This window comes from Lactuca virosa, chromosome 7 (genome assembly GCF_052849685.1).
Source record: "Lactuca virosa cultivar CGN04683 chromosome 7, Lactuca_virosa_CGN04683_v6, whole genome shotgun sequence".
Classification (NCBI taxonomy): domain Eukaryota; kingdom Viridiplantae; phylum Streptophyta; class Magnoliopsida; order Asterales; family Asteraceae; genus Lactuca; species Lactuca virosa.
Window position 1 is genome coordinate 119,145,926 of NC_136432.1, and position 19,103 is coordinate 119,165,028.

The 19,103-nt window shown below is 34.2% G+C and overlaps 2 protein-coding genes across 3 annotated transcripts; both read left to right on the top strand.

Annotated features, from left to right (window-relative positions):
• Positions 1-11,037: 11,037 nt before the first annotated feature.
• LOC145127078 (uncharacterized) lies at positions 11,038-12,084 on the top strand. The gene is made up of 4 exons (XM_079062325.1): positions 11,038-11,184; positions 11,399-11,641; positions 11,801-11,880; positions 11,955-12,084. Exons 1-4 carry the CDS (start codon positions 11,038-11,040, stop codon positions 12,082-12,084), a joined length of 600 nt encoding a protein of 199 aa, XP_078918451.1.
• Positions 12,085-13,033: 949 nt separating this feature from the next.
• LOC145123872 (pumilio homolog 5-like) lies at positions 13,034-18,169 on the top strand. 2 transcript variants are annotated; one of them, XM_079059070.1, is made up of 10 exons: positions 13,034-13,261; positions 14,124-14,701; positions 14,939-15,894; positions 16,021-16,162; positions 16,341-16,448; positions 16,735-16,947; positions 17,034-17,144; positions 17,318-17,512; positions 17,684-17,855; positions 17,952-18,169. In XM_079059070.1, exons 2-10 carry the CDS (start codon positions 14,204-14,206, stop codon positions 17,972-17,974), a joined length of 2,418 nt encoding a protein of 805 aa, XP_078915196.1. In that variant the 5' UTR covers positions 13,034-13,261; positions 14,124-14,203; the 3' UTR covers positions 17,975-18,169. The 2 variants fall into 2 exon arrangements, with proteins under 2 accessions (XP_078915196.1, XP_078915197.1); XM_079059071.1 differs by lacking the exon at positions 13,034-13,261 and adding an exon at positions 13,495-13,706.
• The last annotated feature ends 934 nt before the right edge of the window (positions 18,170-19,103 follow it).

Sequence of the window (19,103 nt, forward strand, 5' to 3'; positions counted from 1 at the left end):
TAACGAACGGAAGTTATTATATGTGACCCGACTAATACGTAGGAAACATACAAAAATTAAGCACAAAAACATAAAATAAAAAAAATATATGTCGAAATGTAGACAAACTCGAATTAAACTGACACATGCATAAAAAAGTAGGTTTTAAAAAAAAAGAATAAATAAATAACGAACTAAAGTTCTAAATTTGCCTCGAAATGTTAACTACATTGAATTTATACCGACATATACATGAAAACATACATAAAATTAAGCACAAAAATATAAAAAATAAATAATTAAAAATAAAAATAAAATAAAAATTATATCGAAACTTAGACAAACTCGAATATAATATGTTGTTTTAAGTTAACAAATAAAAGTTATTATATGTAACCCAACTCATATATACAAAATGTACATAAAAATTAAGCACAAAAAACATTTAAAAAAATACGTCGAACCGTAGTCACACTCAAATTTAAACCAACACATACATAAAAAAACAAGTAAATTATATATATATATATATATATATATATATATATATATATATATATATATATATATATATATATATATATATATGAATAGAAGTTCTAGATTCATACCGAAACGTTAACCACTTTGAATTTATATCGATACATATATAACAAATAAGCATGTAAAAAATTAGTTTTTTTTTTGTTAACGGACGAAAGTTATTAAGAAAAATCAAATTATATATACTACTAGAGATAAACACGAAAGTTAAAAAATGAAGTAATGAAAATAACATTTTACACAATTTAAAGTGAAGTGTCAAAGTGACATTTTTAAAAGTAAAAGCGTGGAAAAGCCGCAAACCTATAAACATAAAATATAGACAAAATTACATAAATGATCTCAATGATTTACTCATAGTCACAAACTCTGTGTCTGTTACCTGAAAATACTAAATTATCCTCACAGTAACGGACAGAAACTAATGGTGTTATCAAAATGGTCATTCATGTAAGTTTTGGAAAACATATGGACATTAGTCATTGAGTTTGTGACCTAGAAGGTGATCCGCGCTTCGCAACGGTCCAGTTTTTTTTTCATGTTTACATATTTCGGTGTTTCTTTGGGTTTTTTTTCTCGTTTGTTGTTTCTATTTTATGTGTATATAATGTTTTGAGGAAAGTAGTGTCATATAGTAAAATATCGAAGGTGGTTGATTAAAAATGCTAACTCCACAAACTAATGTGGCAAAAACTTAAGGTGTCATATTTGGTACATGTTAGGAACTAAAAGTGTCAACTTCACAAACAAACTAATGTAGTAAAAAATTAAGAAGGGGCCAAACATAGCAAATCATGAAAATTTTATGGCAAAACTTTAAACAGTTCATAATAATAATAATAATAATAATAATAATAAAACATTGATAAAAAAAATAATAATAAAATTAAAAAAGAAAGACCTGAGGTGCAAATAGTAATTAGTTATTATGAGTAATATCAACCACAAATTTTCGAATGCCATGAATCGTTGTTATTATCTTATAATTGCAATTGCAAGTCTTGAAGTCTATGATTATATTTTATCTATAAGTATTATTTAAAAATAACAATCCGCTTTGTAGGTAACCTATGTTCACTTGCCCCACCTTCCTTGACATAAACATGTTGGACACTTTTTTTTCTTCCACAGTATAGTTTTTTCAACAGAAGAGACGACATGTCTAATAATAATTCGACAATGTTAAAGAATGTTATAAAGTAAGATACACTAGCTAGTTTTTATTTTGTTATTTTACTATTTATCTTTTATTTGTATTCGACTATGTTAAACAATGTTATGAAGTAAGATACACTAGCTAGTTTTTATTTTGTTATTTTAATTATTTATCTTTTAATCGTATTTACCAGATCATCAAATCTTTTTTTAGATTGTCATTATATAATCGATACAGATTCCGAGTAAATTGATACTGGTAGCTAAACTTACGTGGTGTCCATTATGGCATCCAATATAACATAAGTGTTGATTTATATCTATCTGGCGTTGCCTGACATCCAATATGACATAATTATCGAACTCATATTTACTCTAATGGTGTAACGAGAATCTAAAAAAAAATTAATGGCATATTGAATACAATTAAAATAAACAAATCGAGTAATGAAATTAAAGTAATAAACAAGTAAATATTGTAACCAAACCATAATAAATGTTTTCTAGTCATAAAAACCATGTATGATAGGTTTTTCAGTTTTAATTTAGATTTTTGAGTTAGATCAGTTTAGTTTCTTAATTTTAAACTTCTTGGTTTGAACTTTAATCAATATATTTATGTTTCGTATTTTTTTTACTAAATTTGAAAATTTTGGTTCTCTAAAAACGTAAAATGTAAACTGACGATTATTAGGATGAACGAAGTCAGATGCGGGTTAACGTAGACAGTCGGAGCTACTGTCGTGGTGATGATTCCGAACATGCATTGGTACTGCTAAGAGAAAATTTTGCGGATTGTACAATTCTTGTTCTCTCTTAATGTCTCTCTTCTTCCACTAAATTACATTACAATTCTCTTTAAATTCCATTCTCCTTTCAATCATTTTTATTTTAAAATGGATGTTATACATAGGCTAGTCGAAAGATGCATATAATGGCAAGTCAAAGTTGTTTTAAAATGGAGGTTATTCTTAGGCTAGTCGAAAAATGCATATAATGGTCCGAACAGAAAGAAGTGAATCATTTTAAACAGCAACTTGGAGGATCGGATCGTGCAAACGCATCAAATTGTTTCCAAATTGAAAGATAAGTAGACAAAAGTTAAAGAGTTTAATGTTATTTTTACCCACAAAATGAATACCTTAGAGCCTGGAGTTTCCGACGAAGAAGTTTTTGATGCAACCAAAAATGAGTATCACGAACACCATAACATGAAATATTTTTGTTACGAGGTGGCATAAAATATTTAAAAAACAATCATTTTTTTGAAAGAATTTAGTAATTGTGGTTGGATTTAATTTGTAATTTTGTTATTTTCATTTAGCTTTTGTAGTATTTAAAGTAGGTATTTTTCATTTTATATGTCGATTTAAGATTTAATTAACTTTTGTTGTAGTGTGTTTTTTAATTAAATTTTAGACAAAACTTCAAAAATGGTCCCTGTGGTTTTCGAAAATATCAAGTTTAATCCCTAAGTTCAAAAAACCTCACAGATGGTCCCTGTGGTTTCAAAACTTTTAACAAACAGTCCCTTGGCCACATAAAAAGACTAATATGCCCTTTCTATTTCTTTTTAGAATTAATTTTACCTAATCCTATTTAAAAAAAATAAAAAGACAAAATAAATAATTCATTGGGCCCACTTGCTCTCTCTCTCTCTCTCTCTCTCTCTCTCAACATAAAAAACACACATCGTCTTCTTCATATGTTTGGGGATTTGGAGGAACGAACAAATCGGAAGCGATGAGAAGTTCCGATGGTGGTCATTCAAATCGCGAGGAGAGACAGAGTCGTCGATCTCCGGCGACCCTCTGAGGCTTTAACTTGCATCATCTCCGATTGAGAGCTAAGGGAACAGGTCTCCGTCTTCGTCTGTTCGGAGAAGCTGAAATCACAAATGGAAGGCTGCGATCAGGAAGCTCCGATGGTGGAGTGTGGTTCTGCAGTAGTTAAGCAGTCACAAGGGGGGAAAAGGCGGAGGCGGCTATAATGGTGGAAGAGGGAAGAGCAGTCGGTTTTTCCGATGAGCTCCTTCTCGGTTGATAGCTCACTCATCCGAGCTGTGGCTTCAAATCACCAACAGTAGGCGGAGAGATAGGAGGTGCTGGAGGTGACGGAGAACCAAGTGAGGATGACTGGGGAGTTGTAACAGCTCGCTAGTTTATCGGTTCTTCTTCCTCTCACTTTATCGAAGCCAAAATTGAGGACCACTGCAAACGAGGGGATGTTTTGAGTTGTTGATCGATATGGAAGAATGTGGGAGGAAGGAGAGAAACTGAAACAGGGGCGGTAGCCTTGGTTCGTCGGATTCTTTCCTCACGAACACCCCCACCTACTGTTGTTTTCCATTCTTGCTTCTCCCTTCTCGATTAGACGAGGATCGAAGAACCTCCCTCGATTTCTGCCTTCGCTCGATTTCTGATGGTGTTATTGCTTTTAGGATTGATTGTCGGAGCAGGAGAGGGAAAAGGGGGGTTGTTGGTTGACAAACGGTGGCCAACGTTGGTGATTCACATTTGATACAGGTGGTTCTATGGCGGAGTAGTGGTGGAGCAGTGGTGATGTTTAAAAATCAAGATGCTGGGGCTATGAACTGATGTAAATGAAGTGCCCGTTTTTTTTATCAGTCAAAGGGTGTTGGGGATTGAGTAGAAGAAGATGACAAAGACTTTCACGAGAGAGAGAGAGAGAGAGAGAGAGAGGTGGGCCCAATGAATTATTTATTTTGTCTTTTTATTTTTTTTTAAATATGATTAGGTAAAATTAATTCTAAAAAGAAATAGAAAGGGCATATTAGTCTTTTTATGTGGCTAAGGGACTGTTTGTTAAAAGTTTTGAAACCACATGGACCATCTGTGAGATTTTTTGAACTTAGGGATTAAACTTGATATTTTCGAAAACCACAGGGACCATTTTTGAAGTTTTGTCTAAATTTTATTTTTGTTTTAAATTAGTAAAATTTGAATTTATAAAATAAAAAAATGAACGAAGTCGAGTGATGATAAAGATGAGTTTATGTTTTAGATTGCACAATGTCATGATGTTTTTGCCAATGTGGAGCTCTTTGTCGGCGACAAACAGCGCCCCCGTTTGGTTTTTTTGTCGACGACAACCTTCTGCAGATGGTTCTTGTCTCTGTAGTGCTTCTTTCTTTTCCTTTTACATTCTTTTAATTGGTAGGCACCTGTAAGTCTGTAACACCCGGTTTCATGATATTATAATTCTGACTTTAAATCGAACAAGTGAGGGTCTTGGGCCTTAAGGGATGGAATGTGGGCCTTAAAGGAAGGAGTTCGTTGGGCTAGGAGTTTAAGAAAATGGTTATGAAGATGGGTTTTTGGGTTGTATGGCGTTTGGGCCTTGTTGGGTTTGAGCTTTGTTGGACCAGGTAGCTCGCAGTGTGGTGTGTAGAAGGTCGCAACACAGCATCGGTTGCAGTCCAAACACAATATTTTAGGGTTTGCTTCATATTTAAAGACATTTACCTGGGATTTAGGTCATTTTGATCAGTTTCCTTCTTCTCCAAGCATCCTTTACCCTAAACCTTAGCCTCAATGTTGTCCATCCTTCATTTATTACAAGTCTTGTTGATCTTTGAAGCTTTCAATGGAAGATTGAGGAAGAGGAAGAATCTTGTGATGTTTGTGAGATGTTTTCTCTAAATTCCATCTCCTCTCATGCAACTTATAGACCTTGGGTATAATGCAAGTTTCCATCTTTACGCTTATAAGTTGCTAGATCTAGATTCTAAGATTGTTTTTACTCTAATGGATGAATTTGTGTTGTTAGATGTGATAGAGTTTGCAACTTTATTATCCCACGTTGCCCCAAAAGTATTTTGGTCCATAGATCTTGTCTTTCATGGTCTTTAGGTGCCATGCTTGGAGTTAGGATCTCAATTTGGTCGTTTTGACCTAGAATGGTATGATACATGCATGTCCATTAAGTTATGATTTTTATGAGCCTTGGGAGTGTATTAAGGCCTTATGGAATGTGGCATCCCCATTTTTACGGCCAGAAAAAACCAATTTCGTTTATGATTTTTAATAAAAATCAGAGTAACTTCGTAAGAAAAGTGTTGCGGAATTTGTTCCCAAAACAAAGTATGATAAAAATTTATCAAAACATTTCTTAAAGAAATGTATTTTCATTACATTACAAAAACCTGGGATGTCAATCATCGATACAAACCATAAGCATAAACCAAAAACATCATAGGCCACAAAACACAATCTGGCCTCAAAACAACATAGGCCTTACAATATTCCATTTATTATCTACTGGCCTAAGGTGCACAATCTCTCGTCAAGTCATCCAACTATGCTTTTGCCACTACCTGTAATACAAGAAACTGAGTGGGTCAGACTGGGGAGCCTGGTGAGCATATAGGGTTTTCAACCCACAATAAATAAGTTTATTATTTTCAACAATCATTAAACCCGATTACCCGTTCCCGTTATCCTCACCTTACGTCCCTAAAGCATCTCTCATAAGGGACCTATCCTAGGGAATTTCATCGGGATGGACACTACTGCTAAGGGGATTCCTCAGCCATATATGTCCTTAAGGCAACCATAGGGGGATGGAGTACACCGGTGAACACTTCGTTCACAAACACCTACAGGTTGCGAGTCTGCTAGCGTTCCACTGGACTTCCTAGAAAAGTTTGTGGTCGTCATCCATACTCCGCTAGATGACTGGAACAACGTCAACATTGAGGCCTCTCATCATTTTATTTCACCACACACCAACTATTTTATCTACCCATGTTCTACCCAACATATTTGTAGATATAAAATACATACATGGTCCAGATCTATAAAACAAAGTTTACATCTTTTATCCAGCATAACTTTCAAAGCATAGAATATATATACAGTCTAGATCTGAAGAAAAAGTCCAGATCTGAAGGAAAGAAGTTCAGATCTTTCATCCAACATAGATCTCAAAGTATACAGTTTAGATCTGAAGAAAAGTTTAGATCTGAGATGAGGAAGTGTAGATCTGAAGGAAAAAGTTTCAGATCTGAAAGAAAGAAGTATAGATCTTTCATCCAACAAACATCTCAAGTAAACAGATAACATATATATACACATAGCATATAATTTATATAAAATACTCCATATCTATGTGTAAGATGAAAGTGACTATACACTCACCTGATACAGAGTGATTCGGACAACACTTCGCTTCTTAAAATCACCTTCTTTGACGAAACCGGGAAGTTTGCTTGAAAACCAGGCTCCGCGCGGGCAGAGTTTCAAACCGAAAAACTCTTTTTCTTGGAGCCTTCGGGATCTCCGGGGCTTCCTTCGGGGGCTAGGGGGTTTTCCTAGGCTTTAGGGGGGGGGGGGTTAGGGGGCTTAGAGAGAGAAAGTAGTGAGAGAAATATGGGAGAAATGAGTGAAGAAGCCGGCTGCCTTCGCTCCCCTTTTATAGGCCGAACCTCGGACGTACGCTGGGCGTACCGAGGCCCTACGCGGGGCGTTCCCTTCGCTTCGTAGAACGCGTGTCACAAGGGTGCTGGGGCGACGTGGAGCTTCCGAGACCAAGCGATTCCGAACGTGGGGCGTACCTTCTACGCGGCGCGTATGCGAGGCCAGGTGTCTCCATCCGAAGTGAGTCCGTGATCAGCAAGCGACGGTCCAGATCGAGCCACGTCATCACCCCTCGCAGATTTCGCAATTTTCCTTTCCGACTTCTAAAATTCATAACTTTCGCATACGAGCTCCGTTTTCGACGTTCTTTATATCCACGCGTAGGTGAGATCGTACTCTACAACTTTCGTTTAGACTCCGTCGGCTAATTTTGACTTTATTTTTAAAGTTATATTTTTAACAGAACGAGACAGGATTGGTCCGTTAAAAATTCATAACTTCTTCATCCGACGTCCGTTTCCGTCTGTCTTTTTATCTTGCGCTACTATTAACGAGATCTTCGATTCTCGTTTGGGTTATGTCGGCCAACAATCGACCGATCTACTATTCAAACTTCGGGTTGTGCACTGCCGATCTGAAACTTGGAAAAATCATAACTTGCCCATACGAAGTCAGATTTGGGAGTTCTTTTTATGCACACTCTCGGTTTAACAAATACTACGACTTTCGTTTAGATCGCTAGAGCTAAAAAGTCTATCGTAAATTCACTATTTACGTCACGCAGTGTCGTGCCGGTTCTGTCGTGAAACTTCGACAGGCCATAACTTCTTTGTTATAACTCGGATTTCGACGCTCTTTATATGTCCGGAATCCTTGCCACGACCACTACAACTTTCTTTGTCGGTATCGGGCTTATCTAACATTTTATTTTTGACGCTTATTTTTATCCTTTATTTATTATATTATTATAAACAAGTAATAAGCACACAAAAGCACATAATTCACATAACATTCAAGTAATTCATCTTTATTACTTTAAAATGGTTTACAATGGTTGACCTAGACTATTACATCGTCGTATCAACGCTTAGCCTCGAAACACGGGCGTTACATGGAAAGTATGAGACTTTAACTTGTCCGATTAAGCCCTTAATAGATTAAGTGGTTCATTAGTGGGACCACACCGCGACATATGTCTAGTCGCGACGTGGTGGCAAGGAAGCCATCACGATCTAATGTCGGGACCACAACACGGTCAAGGGGCTTGGTCGCGACACGGTGGTCAGTGCTGGTTGACCTTTGGCCATTGACTTTTTTACCAATTTGACTTTTGGTCAAACCTTGGTAGAATTGAGTGTTTAGCTAAGGACTAGTTCTGGTTTGGCTTTATGTAGCTTGCGTTAGTTGTTTCTGTTGTTGAGGTTGTTGTTGAACTTCTGTTGTTTAGTTCAGGTGAGTATTCTCACTGTGTTACTTACATCATAAGTTGTATGTGAGTTGTTGATAGCTCGAGGTTGCAGATAACCCAAATTATTGTATGTGGGTTGTTGATAGCTCAAGGTTGCTAATAACCCAAATTATTGTACGTGAGCTACTAACAGCTCAGGGTTGTTGATAACCTAAATTGTTGTATTTGAGTTGTTGATAACTCGGGGTTGCTGATAGCACTAATATGTAGTATTTGAGCCGTTGATGACTCATGGTTGCTGATAACCCATAATTGTTATATATGTTTAGCTATGGTGTGTTGTATGTGATACTTTGAGGAACTCACTAATATTTGGATTACAGTTGTGGATTAAACATTTTTCAAGTACTTTAGATGATCGTGGGAAGGCGAAGGTGTGACTGTACACACATATACATCAACAGTTTTATGATTTGATATTTCACGCTACTTTTCATTATAACTCTAATTTAGGGATTTCAATTTATTGACAAATGGTTTTGTTTTGATTGTACTTTTGTAGAAATGAGTGTTTATGCTAGTTTAAAAATATAAAATTTACTCTGAAAATTAGGACGTTACAACATCACACACCATTAATAGGAAAAAATGACAAAAATGTGAAATGCTTATGTGTCACCAGATTTTGGTAGGCAAAAACATCACCATGCCATTTAGCCTTATGAAATTCAAAGGATGAAATAGAGAGGAGATTGAAAGCTCGTGTGGTAATTGACTTTAGGGACAGATTTAATATAGAGCCTGGGTAGCCCGAGATACCCCTCAAAAAAATTTCAATAGTGTAATTTTTTTTTGGAAAATTTCGTTTTATGTTGTGGTACGTTGATACACTAGAAAAATTTTTGGGGCTACCCTAAAAAAATTTAGGTTATTTCTAAATTGTAAATGCAAATGCAAACTAACCCAATAAGTGGTCCAAACTTGTTAAGCCCAGGTGGCCAAGTGCCTAACACACAAAAGAGTTTTATGAAACAAAAATTAGCTCAAATATTGCAAAATCAATAGAAAGAAATCAGAAACGCAATCAACGGACATACTCCCCTTCGACTGGACTGATCTCGTTGCCTTCCTTCCTTCTGTTATGTCGGCGATTTATTGTTGTCGTGGGTTTATTCCGGTGAAATCCTCCGATGGTGAATGATCAACGATCAAAGTGAACAATGAAACAAGTAAGTACAAAAAAAAAACTCAATCCTATTATTTATTGTTACGTTAATTTAAATTCATTTTTTTGGCATTGTGTTGAAAAATTAGAAATTACCAATTAGGTTTGTTAGATTAGGGACTTACATAATATAGTTAGTGGTTATTTGTTGTTGAAACATGAAATCAAGTTTATAGTTGTAATAATTTTGAATTTTTTATTGTAGGTTGCTATTTGCTGTTGAAACTTGAGTCTGGAAACCAATTTTATAGGTGATATACTTTGATAATTTGATTGTGGGTTGCTATTTGTTGTTCAAACTTGAAATCAAGTTTATAGTTGATATCTTTTGATAATTTGATTGTAGGTTGCTATTAACATTTTTTTCAAAAGACAATTACATGTTGGAGACAACAATAGTGAAGGAACTTCCAAAAAATAGGGTAATATTGAAAGTATACAAGTTCCACAACTTAATCAACCTACACCAAAACCACAAGAACCACAATCTAATAAACCTACTCCAAAACCACACGAACCACAATCTAATGAACATACTCAAAAACCAAAAGTGACACAATCTTTTGATTTGAATGATCTTCCTTCGGACCTAGGGGATAGGCCAAAGATTACATCTTATAATCCTAATCAAAGGGATGAAATAAGGAGGGCATATTTGATTAAATGATCATGTCAACCAAAGGGGTATAATTTTGAATTTATATTATTTGGTAAGAAACTAAGACGTTTTGTTATGGAATGGTTTACTGAATTTCCATGGTTAGAGTATAGCGTTAAAAAAGAAGAAGGCATATTGTTTGTGTTGCTACTTGTTTAGACATGGTAGGGGAACAAGGTGGAAGAGATGCATATATAATTGAAGGCTTTGACACTTTGAGTAAAAAAATCATTCTGGAAACCTATGGGTAATATTCAAAGTCATCACCATAAGGCACAAGAAAAGTGTGATTTTCTATTGATAAAAAAAATCAATCTATTGGTGAAGTCTTTCATAAGCAAACATAACTTGAGAAAAGTAATTATGAAATTCGATTACGTGCTACAACTCGTAGTTGTAGATTTTTACTGAAAAATATATTACAATTTTGTGGACATGATTAGACGGAAACTTCTAATAATAAAGGACTTTTCATTGAAATCTTATTATTGATTAGAGAAGATAATGAGAAGATTTTTAACGTTACTTTAGAAAATGCTCCAAAAAATGAAAAGTTGACTTCTCCAAAGATTTAAAAAGATATTGTCAATTGCTTTTCAATAGAGATAATCAAGTCTACTTGTGATGAAATTGGAAATACATGTTTGTTATATTAGTTGATGAGTCTAGTGATATTTCCAAAAAAGAACAGATGGCTATAGTTTTGAGATATGATGATAGACTTGGGATTGTCAAGGAAAGATTTATTGGAGTTGTTCAGGTGTTGGATACATCTTATTTGACTCTTAAACCTGCCATTGATACCGTATTTACCGACCACAATGTGAGTATGGCTCAGGTGAGAAAACATAAAATGTTTATTTCTTTAATACGTTATTAATTTTATTTTTATGTCTTATATCTTTTTATTAATTTTTTGAAATAAATAAGTGAGGGGGCAAGGTTATGATGGAGCAAGTAATATGGGTGATGCATTCAACAGTTTGAAATCTTTGATACTAAAATAAAATAGTTTTGCACATTATATACATTGTTTTGCATACCAACTTCAGTTAGTGGTTGTGGTGATAGTAAAGAAACATGATGATGTTGAAGAATTCTTTGAAAAACTAGCTTTGGTGGTTATTGTCATTTGTGGTTCTTGTAAGAGAAAAAATATGATACGAGAGATGCAAAAAGAAAGTGTTGAAGCCGAAATTGGTATTGGTGAAACTGAAACAGGAAGATGGTTGAATCAAGAGATTTCTCTTGTTCGAGTTGGAGATACTAGATGGGGTTCACATTATAGAACAATTGTAAGTTTGTTGAATTTGTTTGCAGAAGTTGTCGCGGTCCTTAAATATGTCAAAGATGAAGGGTCTACTTTATCTAATTGTAATCAAGAAATGATATTTTTGTCATATTTCAAGACACTTGATTTGTGTTTCTTTTACACTTGATGTTGGAAATTCTAGGTCTCGCGGATACCTTGTCAAAGCACCTTAAAAAAAGATTTGGAAGCGACTTTGTTAGTAAAAGGGACAAGGAAAGCATTGTCAGTCTTTAGAAAAGATGGGTTTCCACAAATTTGAAAAAATGTATGTGCTTTTTGTGAAAACATATTATTAGAATTGTGGACATGTCAGAATATTATGTTACCCCACGAAAGCGTAGGACCAATATGACCAATCAACATCATTTTGAAGTTGTGATTTTTAACATGGTTTTTGATATGCAAATTCGAGAATTCGGGGATTAATTTATTGAAGTTGGCACGAAATTAATGGAGAACATGGTGGCTTTGAGTCTCTGTGACTCATTTTCTAGTTTTGATAAAGCAAAGTTGTTGAAGTTAAGCGATATATACAAAAATGATTTTGACGATTCAGAAAGGGTGCATCTTAATGGACAACTTGATATCTATTATCACTATTTTCTCCATGATAAAATTTTCAACTTGGAGGGAATTGCAGACATTTCTCGTTTGTTGGTGGAAACTGGGAAACACCTCTCTTTTCCTTTGGTGTATAGATTATTAAAACTAACTTTGGTTTTGTCCGTCGCAACCGCAACCGTTGAACGGTGTTTTCTGCAATAAAGTTGTTGAAGACCGATTTACGTAATAGATTAGGTGATAATTTTATGAATGATGTTTTGATTTGTAGTGTAAAAAGGAAGCATTTGAGAATGTTAAAACTGAAAATGTACTTATTCATTTTCGGAAAATGAAAGAACGAAGAGATGAGCTTTTAAATGTAACTTCCTTATAGAAGTTGAACTTTATGTCTAATGAAATTATGATTTTTATTTTTTTTCTTATTGTATATCACACGATTTTTTTTTTATGTTACCATTACTTTGACAATGGCTCCACCACCAAGATCTTCACTCTTAGAAAAAAAATAGTTTTCAAATTTGAATAGTTTAGATATTTTTTTGGTTTTTTTTTTAAATCCAAATAATTATTATAGTTTATAACAAAAACAAAATGTGACATATACATATTTTTTTTTCCCTAAAAAGTATTTCAAGTAGATTGAGTTTGAGTGTTTTTTACTATATTTAAACGTAAAAACTTGAGATATAAAGAAGTGGTTGAGTGAATGCCATTGATTATATGAATTCCCATTTATAAACGAAAATTCTTTTTGAAAGTTTCTTGCTTGTCGTTTTCCACCCTTTTCTAGCATCATTCCCCCGGTTTCCCTTCACAAAATTACACAAACAGAGCCTACCAATCACCTCATTTTTCACCTTCTTTTACACCTTCAAATACCAAATACCAAATACAAAATATCAACTATCCAGCCCCACACTACTTCATTTTCAACTCACTTTTCTCTCGCTGATCACTCTTAATCATCATCATCAATACCTACTTGATAGAATCTAGGGTTTCAAGAACTTGGTATTCAGCTCTTTTAGACAAAACTCAGGTGAGAATCTTGTTTTCTTTCGATTTTTTCCCAAAATATATGAGTTTTTTCTTTTCTTTTCTTTTTTGTTTTAGGGTTCTGTCTAGTTGAAGTTATTAGCTTTTCAATACCCTTACTCAATAAAGACTCCACCCTTTTGTTTCTTTGCAATAAATATTCAAAGTACCGAATCTTTTTCATATGGGTTTTTGTTAATTTAAAGAATTCGAATTTGACAATCGTTGAAATTTAGTGTTGATTGTGTAATTGTGTTTGTTTGCGTATGGGTTTTGGTTAACTTGAAACGAAAACATGGTTATATGTGTGGGTTGAGTTTATTAATGGGAGTTATTGAAGTCGTCGGTATTTGTTTGTATACATGGAGATATGCTACGAAGGTTGATGATGTGTGGGAAAAGCTGAACTCATGTAAAGAAAAACAATAATCGTTCTGAAATTCCACAAGGTTTCATGTGTTTTCTTTTGTTATAATTTGTTCGTGTCTTGCAATCTGAAGTTTATAAACTCAAATTAAAAGTTATCTATAAGTAGAAATATCGTTACTGATTTCTAGTTGGTATATGATAGTTTACTTTTTATGTTTTATTAGGCCTATTTGTTGCATAGGACATGACATGACATAGTAAAACATTTGTACTGTGTTTGACATGCATTTGAAAGGGGTTGATATTGTCATGTCCAAAGTGAAAAAGACGTAATTACCCTCCTCATTCTTGCCATAGGAAATAGCCCTAAAAAGTTTGTTTGGTCCTATGTCTTGATTCACAATTTGGATGATTGTAAATGACCATTTTACCCTTGTGTCAAGAATTATGCTTTTTTTTCTTTCATCCCATTATAACAATCACTCTAATAATTGCAGTTATAGCTCTTTAACTTCCAACAAAAAATGAAGAACTTTTGATCTTTTACAACTCCAAGTTGTCAAAAAAACGTGTCAAAATGGCGACAGAAAGTCCGATTCGAATAATTGAAGCAAATAGAAAATGGGCTTCACACAATGATATAAATATGGGAATTGAGGACATGGGATTGGGATCAAAGGGCCAAAGATTTAATGAAAGAAAGACTAATATACCCCCAAATAGAAGTGGAAGTGCTCCTCCAAGTATTGAAGGTTCATTTGCAGCAATTGAGAACCTCATGTTTAGGCAACACTTTGTTACAGATGTTACTAATGTTCCTGAATCTGAAGAGCAACTTAGAGCTGATCCATCTTATTTTGCATATTATTGGGCTCATGTTAATTTGAATCCTAGGCTTCCTCCACCATTGGTTTCGGGTGAAAATCGAAATATTTTTCGGAATATAAGAAATACAGGAAATAATAGGAAATTGACTTCTTTTGATGATTCTTATAGTGGCTCATTGCAATTGGATCATAGTAATCTTTCTACTCATAAGGAAGAATCTGATGATGATGAGAGATCACCTAAACAGGTAATGTTCTTCCTCATGAAAAAAAAAAATCAAAATGAATGAAGCTTTCTATGGGTAAGATTTTTCAAAGTACATTATCCTAATAACAAAAAAATTGAATGTATAATGCTATAATTGAGTAATATTTTCAAAGTACATTATCTTAATTATAAAAGAATTGAAAGTACAATGTTGTAATATAAAGAAATGAAAGTAGACATAAAGCAATCTAGTTACTAAAAGTACATTTTCATACAGGAAGATCTTCCTCAACCTGAGTCACCTCAATACAATCAATCTCACTCATTTACACACAAACCAAATGAAGAAGAAGAAGAAGAAGATAACCACAATGACTCCAACCCTACAACTGCTACAATTTCAATTTCAAGTTCAGAAACCGATGTTTCCACTTTAAGAAACCGAATAGCATCTCTCAACATCTCCAACATTCCAAAATTAGAAACTGAAAGAAACCAAGAACATCCACACCACCAACAACAAAGAAACATGTCTCATGTTCATGCTCATGGGGCCCACCCTCAAATCGTCTCATTACCTCAAACATACATTGGAATGAATATGAATCAATTTCTTCAAAATCCCACCAATTTTGTGTCTGAAGTGCAACCGATTTTACAATCCTCCGGGTTCACCCCACCATATGCCCCTGATCCAGCATATATTTACCCGAATGTAATACCCACGGGTTACTTTCATGGATACGGGTTTAACCCATCACCATTTTCACCACATGCAACCGGATATCTTCCTAATAGTCCTCTTCCAACGCCTTTCAGTGGTCAAAGTCAAACCCCAGGGGTAAATTTGTCACATTTCAACAATTTTTATGGACATCTTGGGGTACCCTTTCAACTTCCGGTTCGTGGGGAGGATCCGAAACTACAATCTTTAGGGTTTGACTCGAGAAGGGTAGGGACAACGGGTTCTTATTATTTTGGTAGCCCTGGAAATTTGGATTTTTCACAATTTACGAATTCGCCCTTTGCAAGTCCGGTGATTCCGGGGTCTCCGATTGGTGGGGCTAGTTATTCTGGTCGGAGGAATGAAGGGATGTATCGGGGGTGGAAGGGTAATTTGGGAAATCAGGTTATTGATGATCCGAAAACGTATTCTTTTCTTGAAGAGTTGAAATCGGGTAAGGGTAGGAGGTTAGAGCTATCGGACATTTTTGGACATATTGTTGAGTTCAGGCAAGTTCTAATTCCCTTTTTCTTTTTCTCTTTTTAATTTCCCGAATTAGGTGTTGTTTCTTTTTGCATCAAGTCGATTAATAATAAACTCGAAGCAATTTGCTTTTTCTTATACAATTGTTACAGTGTTGATCAACATGGAAGTCGTTTCATTCAGCAGAAGTTGGAAATTTGTAGCAATGAGGAGAAAGAATCTGTATTTAAAGAAGTTCTTCCTCATGCTTCCAAACTAATGACAGATGTTTTCGGTAATTATGTTATTCAAAAGGTGAGATACCACTACCACACCTTATTGTATACTTTAATTTATGCAATAACGTTTTAGGTTTTTCCCAATTTATTCAATAAAGTTGGTTTTTAGACAGAATATACAAACAATATTTCATTTTAGCACAACAAATGCCATAAAATATGGTTGCATAATTCGTGTCTTCTTATATTTTTAGTTCTTTGAGTATGGAAGTGTTGAACAAAGAAGGGAGCTTGGAAACCAACTTGAAGGTCAAATATTGCCTTTAAGCCTCCAAATGTATGGTTGTCGTGTAATCCAAAAGGTATATATTTTAGACCTCTTCTTTCCACTATGGCCCACACAGAACATGACAGGACAGGTTGTACTGTGTTTGACATGCATTCGACTGTGTCTGAGACTAATGTCAATCTGACTAAAAGCTACTTTTTGTCCCACCTAAAAAAGTAAGACGAGATATGTTGTATGTGCAAAAGACATAATAAAAAATAGCCCCTCTAAAGCTTTTCGAGTCTTGTCTTGTGTAAAAAGACGTGAATGCCCTTCTCAACCTTTATTTTAACTCGTGTATTTTATCAAATTTCTTGTAGGCTCTTGATGCAATCGATCTAGAACAAAAAACGAAACTTGTCCATGAACTCAATGGGCATGTTTTAAAATGTGTTCGTGATCAAAATGGAAATCATGTGATACAAAAATGTATTGAAAGTATTCCAACCGATAAAATCAGGTTTGTGATCTCATCTTTTCGTGGTCAAGTTGCAGCCTTGTCAAAACATCCATACGGTTGCCGTGTCATACAGGTTAAAATTTGTCGCATTTTGATTTATTTATTTATAATCTTTTTTGATAATGTGGTAAATTCATTTTATATTGTTTTTTTTAATAGAGGGTACTAGAACACTCTACTGATGAACTTCACAGCCAATTTATAGTGGATGAAATTTTGGAATCGGTTTATGATCTTGCACAAGATCAGTATGGAAATTATGTAACTCAGGTTTGTTAACTCTAAATCACAAGATGCATCAACTTAAACTCAAAGACCCTTTTTTTGTGAAAAGTTGAGTCATTTTTTATTCGCAAACAGAAGGGTAAAATGGTCATTTTCTCACGGTTAAGATAGTTGATTTTTTCAATTATAATCACTTGTTTGCTTGTGGTGTTTGGTAGTATGTGTTGGAAGGTGGAAAACCGGAGGAAAGAAGACAAATTGTAGATAAGTTGGAAGGTCATATAGTACAACTAAGTCAACACAAATTTGCATCAAATGTTATTGAAAAATGTTTGGAATATGGTGACTCGGATACAAGAGAAATCATGATCCAAGAGATTATTGGATATGGTGAAGGCAACGATAATTTATTGGTGAGTCAAATCAAATCCTAATAATGAAACTCACTCTATGCAAAAGACATGAATGCCCTTTCTCAACTTACTGAAAGTAGTATCCCATGAAAGCAAGCTTTGGAATACTATTTTGACGTGTGGTTCTACGAGGGTATTTTGGTAATTGTGTATTATATTTTGATGTGTTAGGTGATGGTGAAGGACCAATTTGCAAATTATGTTGTCCAAAAGGTTCTTCAAACATGTAGTGGGCCCCAAAGGGAAGTGTTACTTGGTAGGATTAAAATCCATTTGAATTCATTGAAGAAGTATACGTATGGGAAACATATTGTTGCTCGTTTTGAACAACTCTATGGTGAAGGCAAGTGTAATTGAATCTCTTTCATGATCTCAAATTAGCAATCAAGATTGATAAATGATGCTTTTTTTTTTTTTGGTTTAATTTTATGACATGCAGAAATTGAGGCGTCGGGTTCATAATGATTGGGGTTATAAGAAGGATTATGCAGAATAGAATGTGAATAGATGAATTACAAGTTTAAGTGTGTTGTTGTTTAACTATTCTTTAGCAACAAGTTACCAAAATTAGGCTTCTATGTGGTGTTCCTTTGTGTGTTGTATATATGTATATGTGTTTCTTGTTGCCATGGGGTATGAAAGTGGATTGTTTGGGTAGTCACGGGTGGAAGTGCAATAGTGCTATATTGTTGGATATTTTAATGCAAATTTATAGTATCTAAACCAAGCTAGCAAACAAGCACAAACTGATAACCCTAATAGCGAATTATGAAACTACATTGGACCAAACTTTATACAATTTGTGACTTCAAGAATTTAACAATTTAGATATTTTGTCACTTTGGAAAAATAAAAAAGGAACAGAAGTTTCCGATAAGCTGGTCTCTACTTTACTAATTGTTCAAACTTTTATGATAGATGGGGGATTATATCACAATGGTGAACAAAACTTACACCTCAATCGGTAGATGTGTGTTTATTTAAAAGATTACTTAGATAGAGTGTAACACATACAACATATGGTATCACTTGAGGGTAAAAATGTATACTAGATAGAGAAATAACATGAAGATTATCAATGTCCCCTAGAGGGAGACAAAGAAGGCGACAACAATTCAATATATCAAAGACCAAACCAAACACAGATGGTGACAATTAAGTTTCTAAATCGAAAGACAGACCAAAGACGAAGACAATAACAAATACTTATTGTATTTTTATAAATAATTGGCGGATGACAGCATTGTCAACCCTAATGTTAATAATGTCAAATGTGTAAGAGTATATTAATTATATCTAGTAATTTTACTAGTATAAATATCACCATTATAAATACGAAAGACACCATTTTGAATACATTCTACTAAGTATTCAAAATCAAGTCTTCATCATTCTCTCCACAAAAGTTTTCGTTTAATTTTGTTAAATTTTATTTTAATTAAGTCGAACTTATAACATGTTATCAACACGAGAGCTCTAATCAAGATAGTTAAACAAGTGGAAATCACATTTATCCCAATCAAGTTAAGATATATCCAACATTGCAAAGCTCGAGTTTGTAACACTCGAAGTCAGTCAAAGAAATTATATG

What these genes read in the sequence shown, in the direction of transcription:
- LOC145127078 (XM_079062325.1), top strand. Translation starts at nt 11,038, where the DNA reads ATGGCTATAGTTTTGAGATATGATGATAGACTTGGGATTGTCAAGGAA. An exon ending in ACAATGTGAGTATGGCTCAG is followed by an intron (nt 11,185 to 11,398) that starts GTGAGAAAACAT and finishes TACCAACTTCAG; the next exon opens with TTAGTGGTTGTGGTGATAGT. An exon ending in GTTCACATTATAGAACAATT is followed by an intron (nt 11,642 to 11,800) that starts GTAAGTTTGTTG and finishes TGGAAATTCTAG; the next exon opens with GTCTCGCGGATACCTTGTCA.
- LOC145123872 (XM_079059070.1), top strand. Translation starts at nt 14,204, where the DNA reads ATGGCGACAGAAAGTCCGATTCGAATAATTGAAGCAAATAGAAAATGG. An exon ending in GTAATTATGTTATTCAAAAG is followed by an intron (nt 16,163 to 16,340) that starts GTGAGATACCAC and finishes TTATATTTTTAG; the next exon opens with TTCTTTGAGTATGGAAGTGT. An exon ending in AAGGCAACGATAATTTATTG is followed by an intron (nt 17,513 to 17,683) that starts GTGAGTCAAATC and finishes TTGATGTGTTAG; the next exon opens with GTGATGGTGAAGGACCAATT.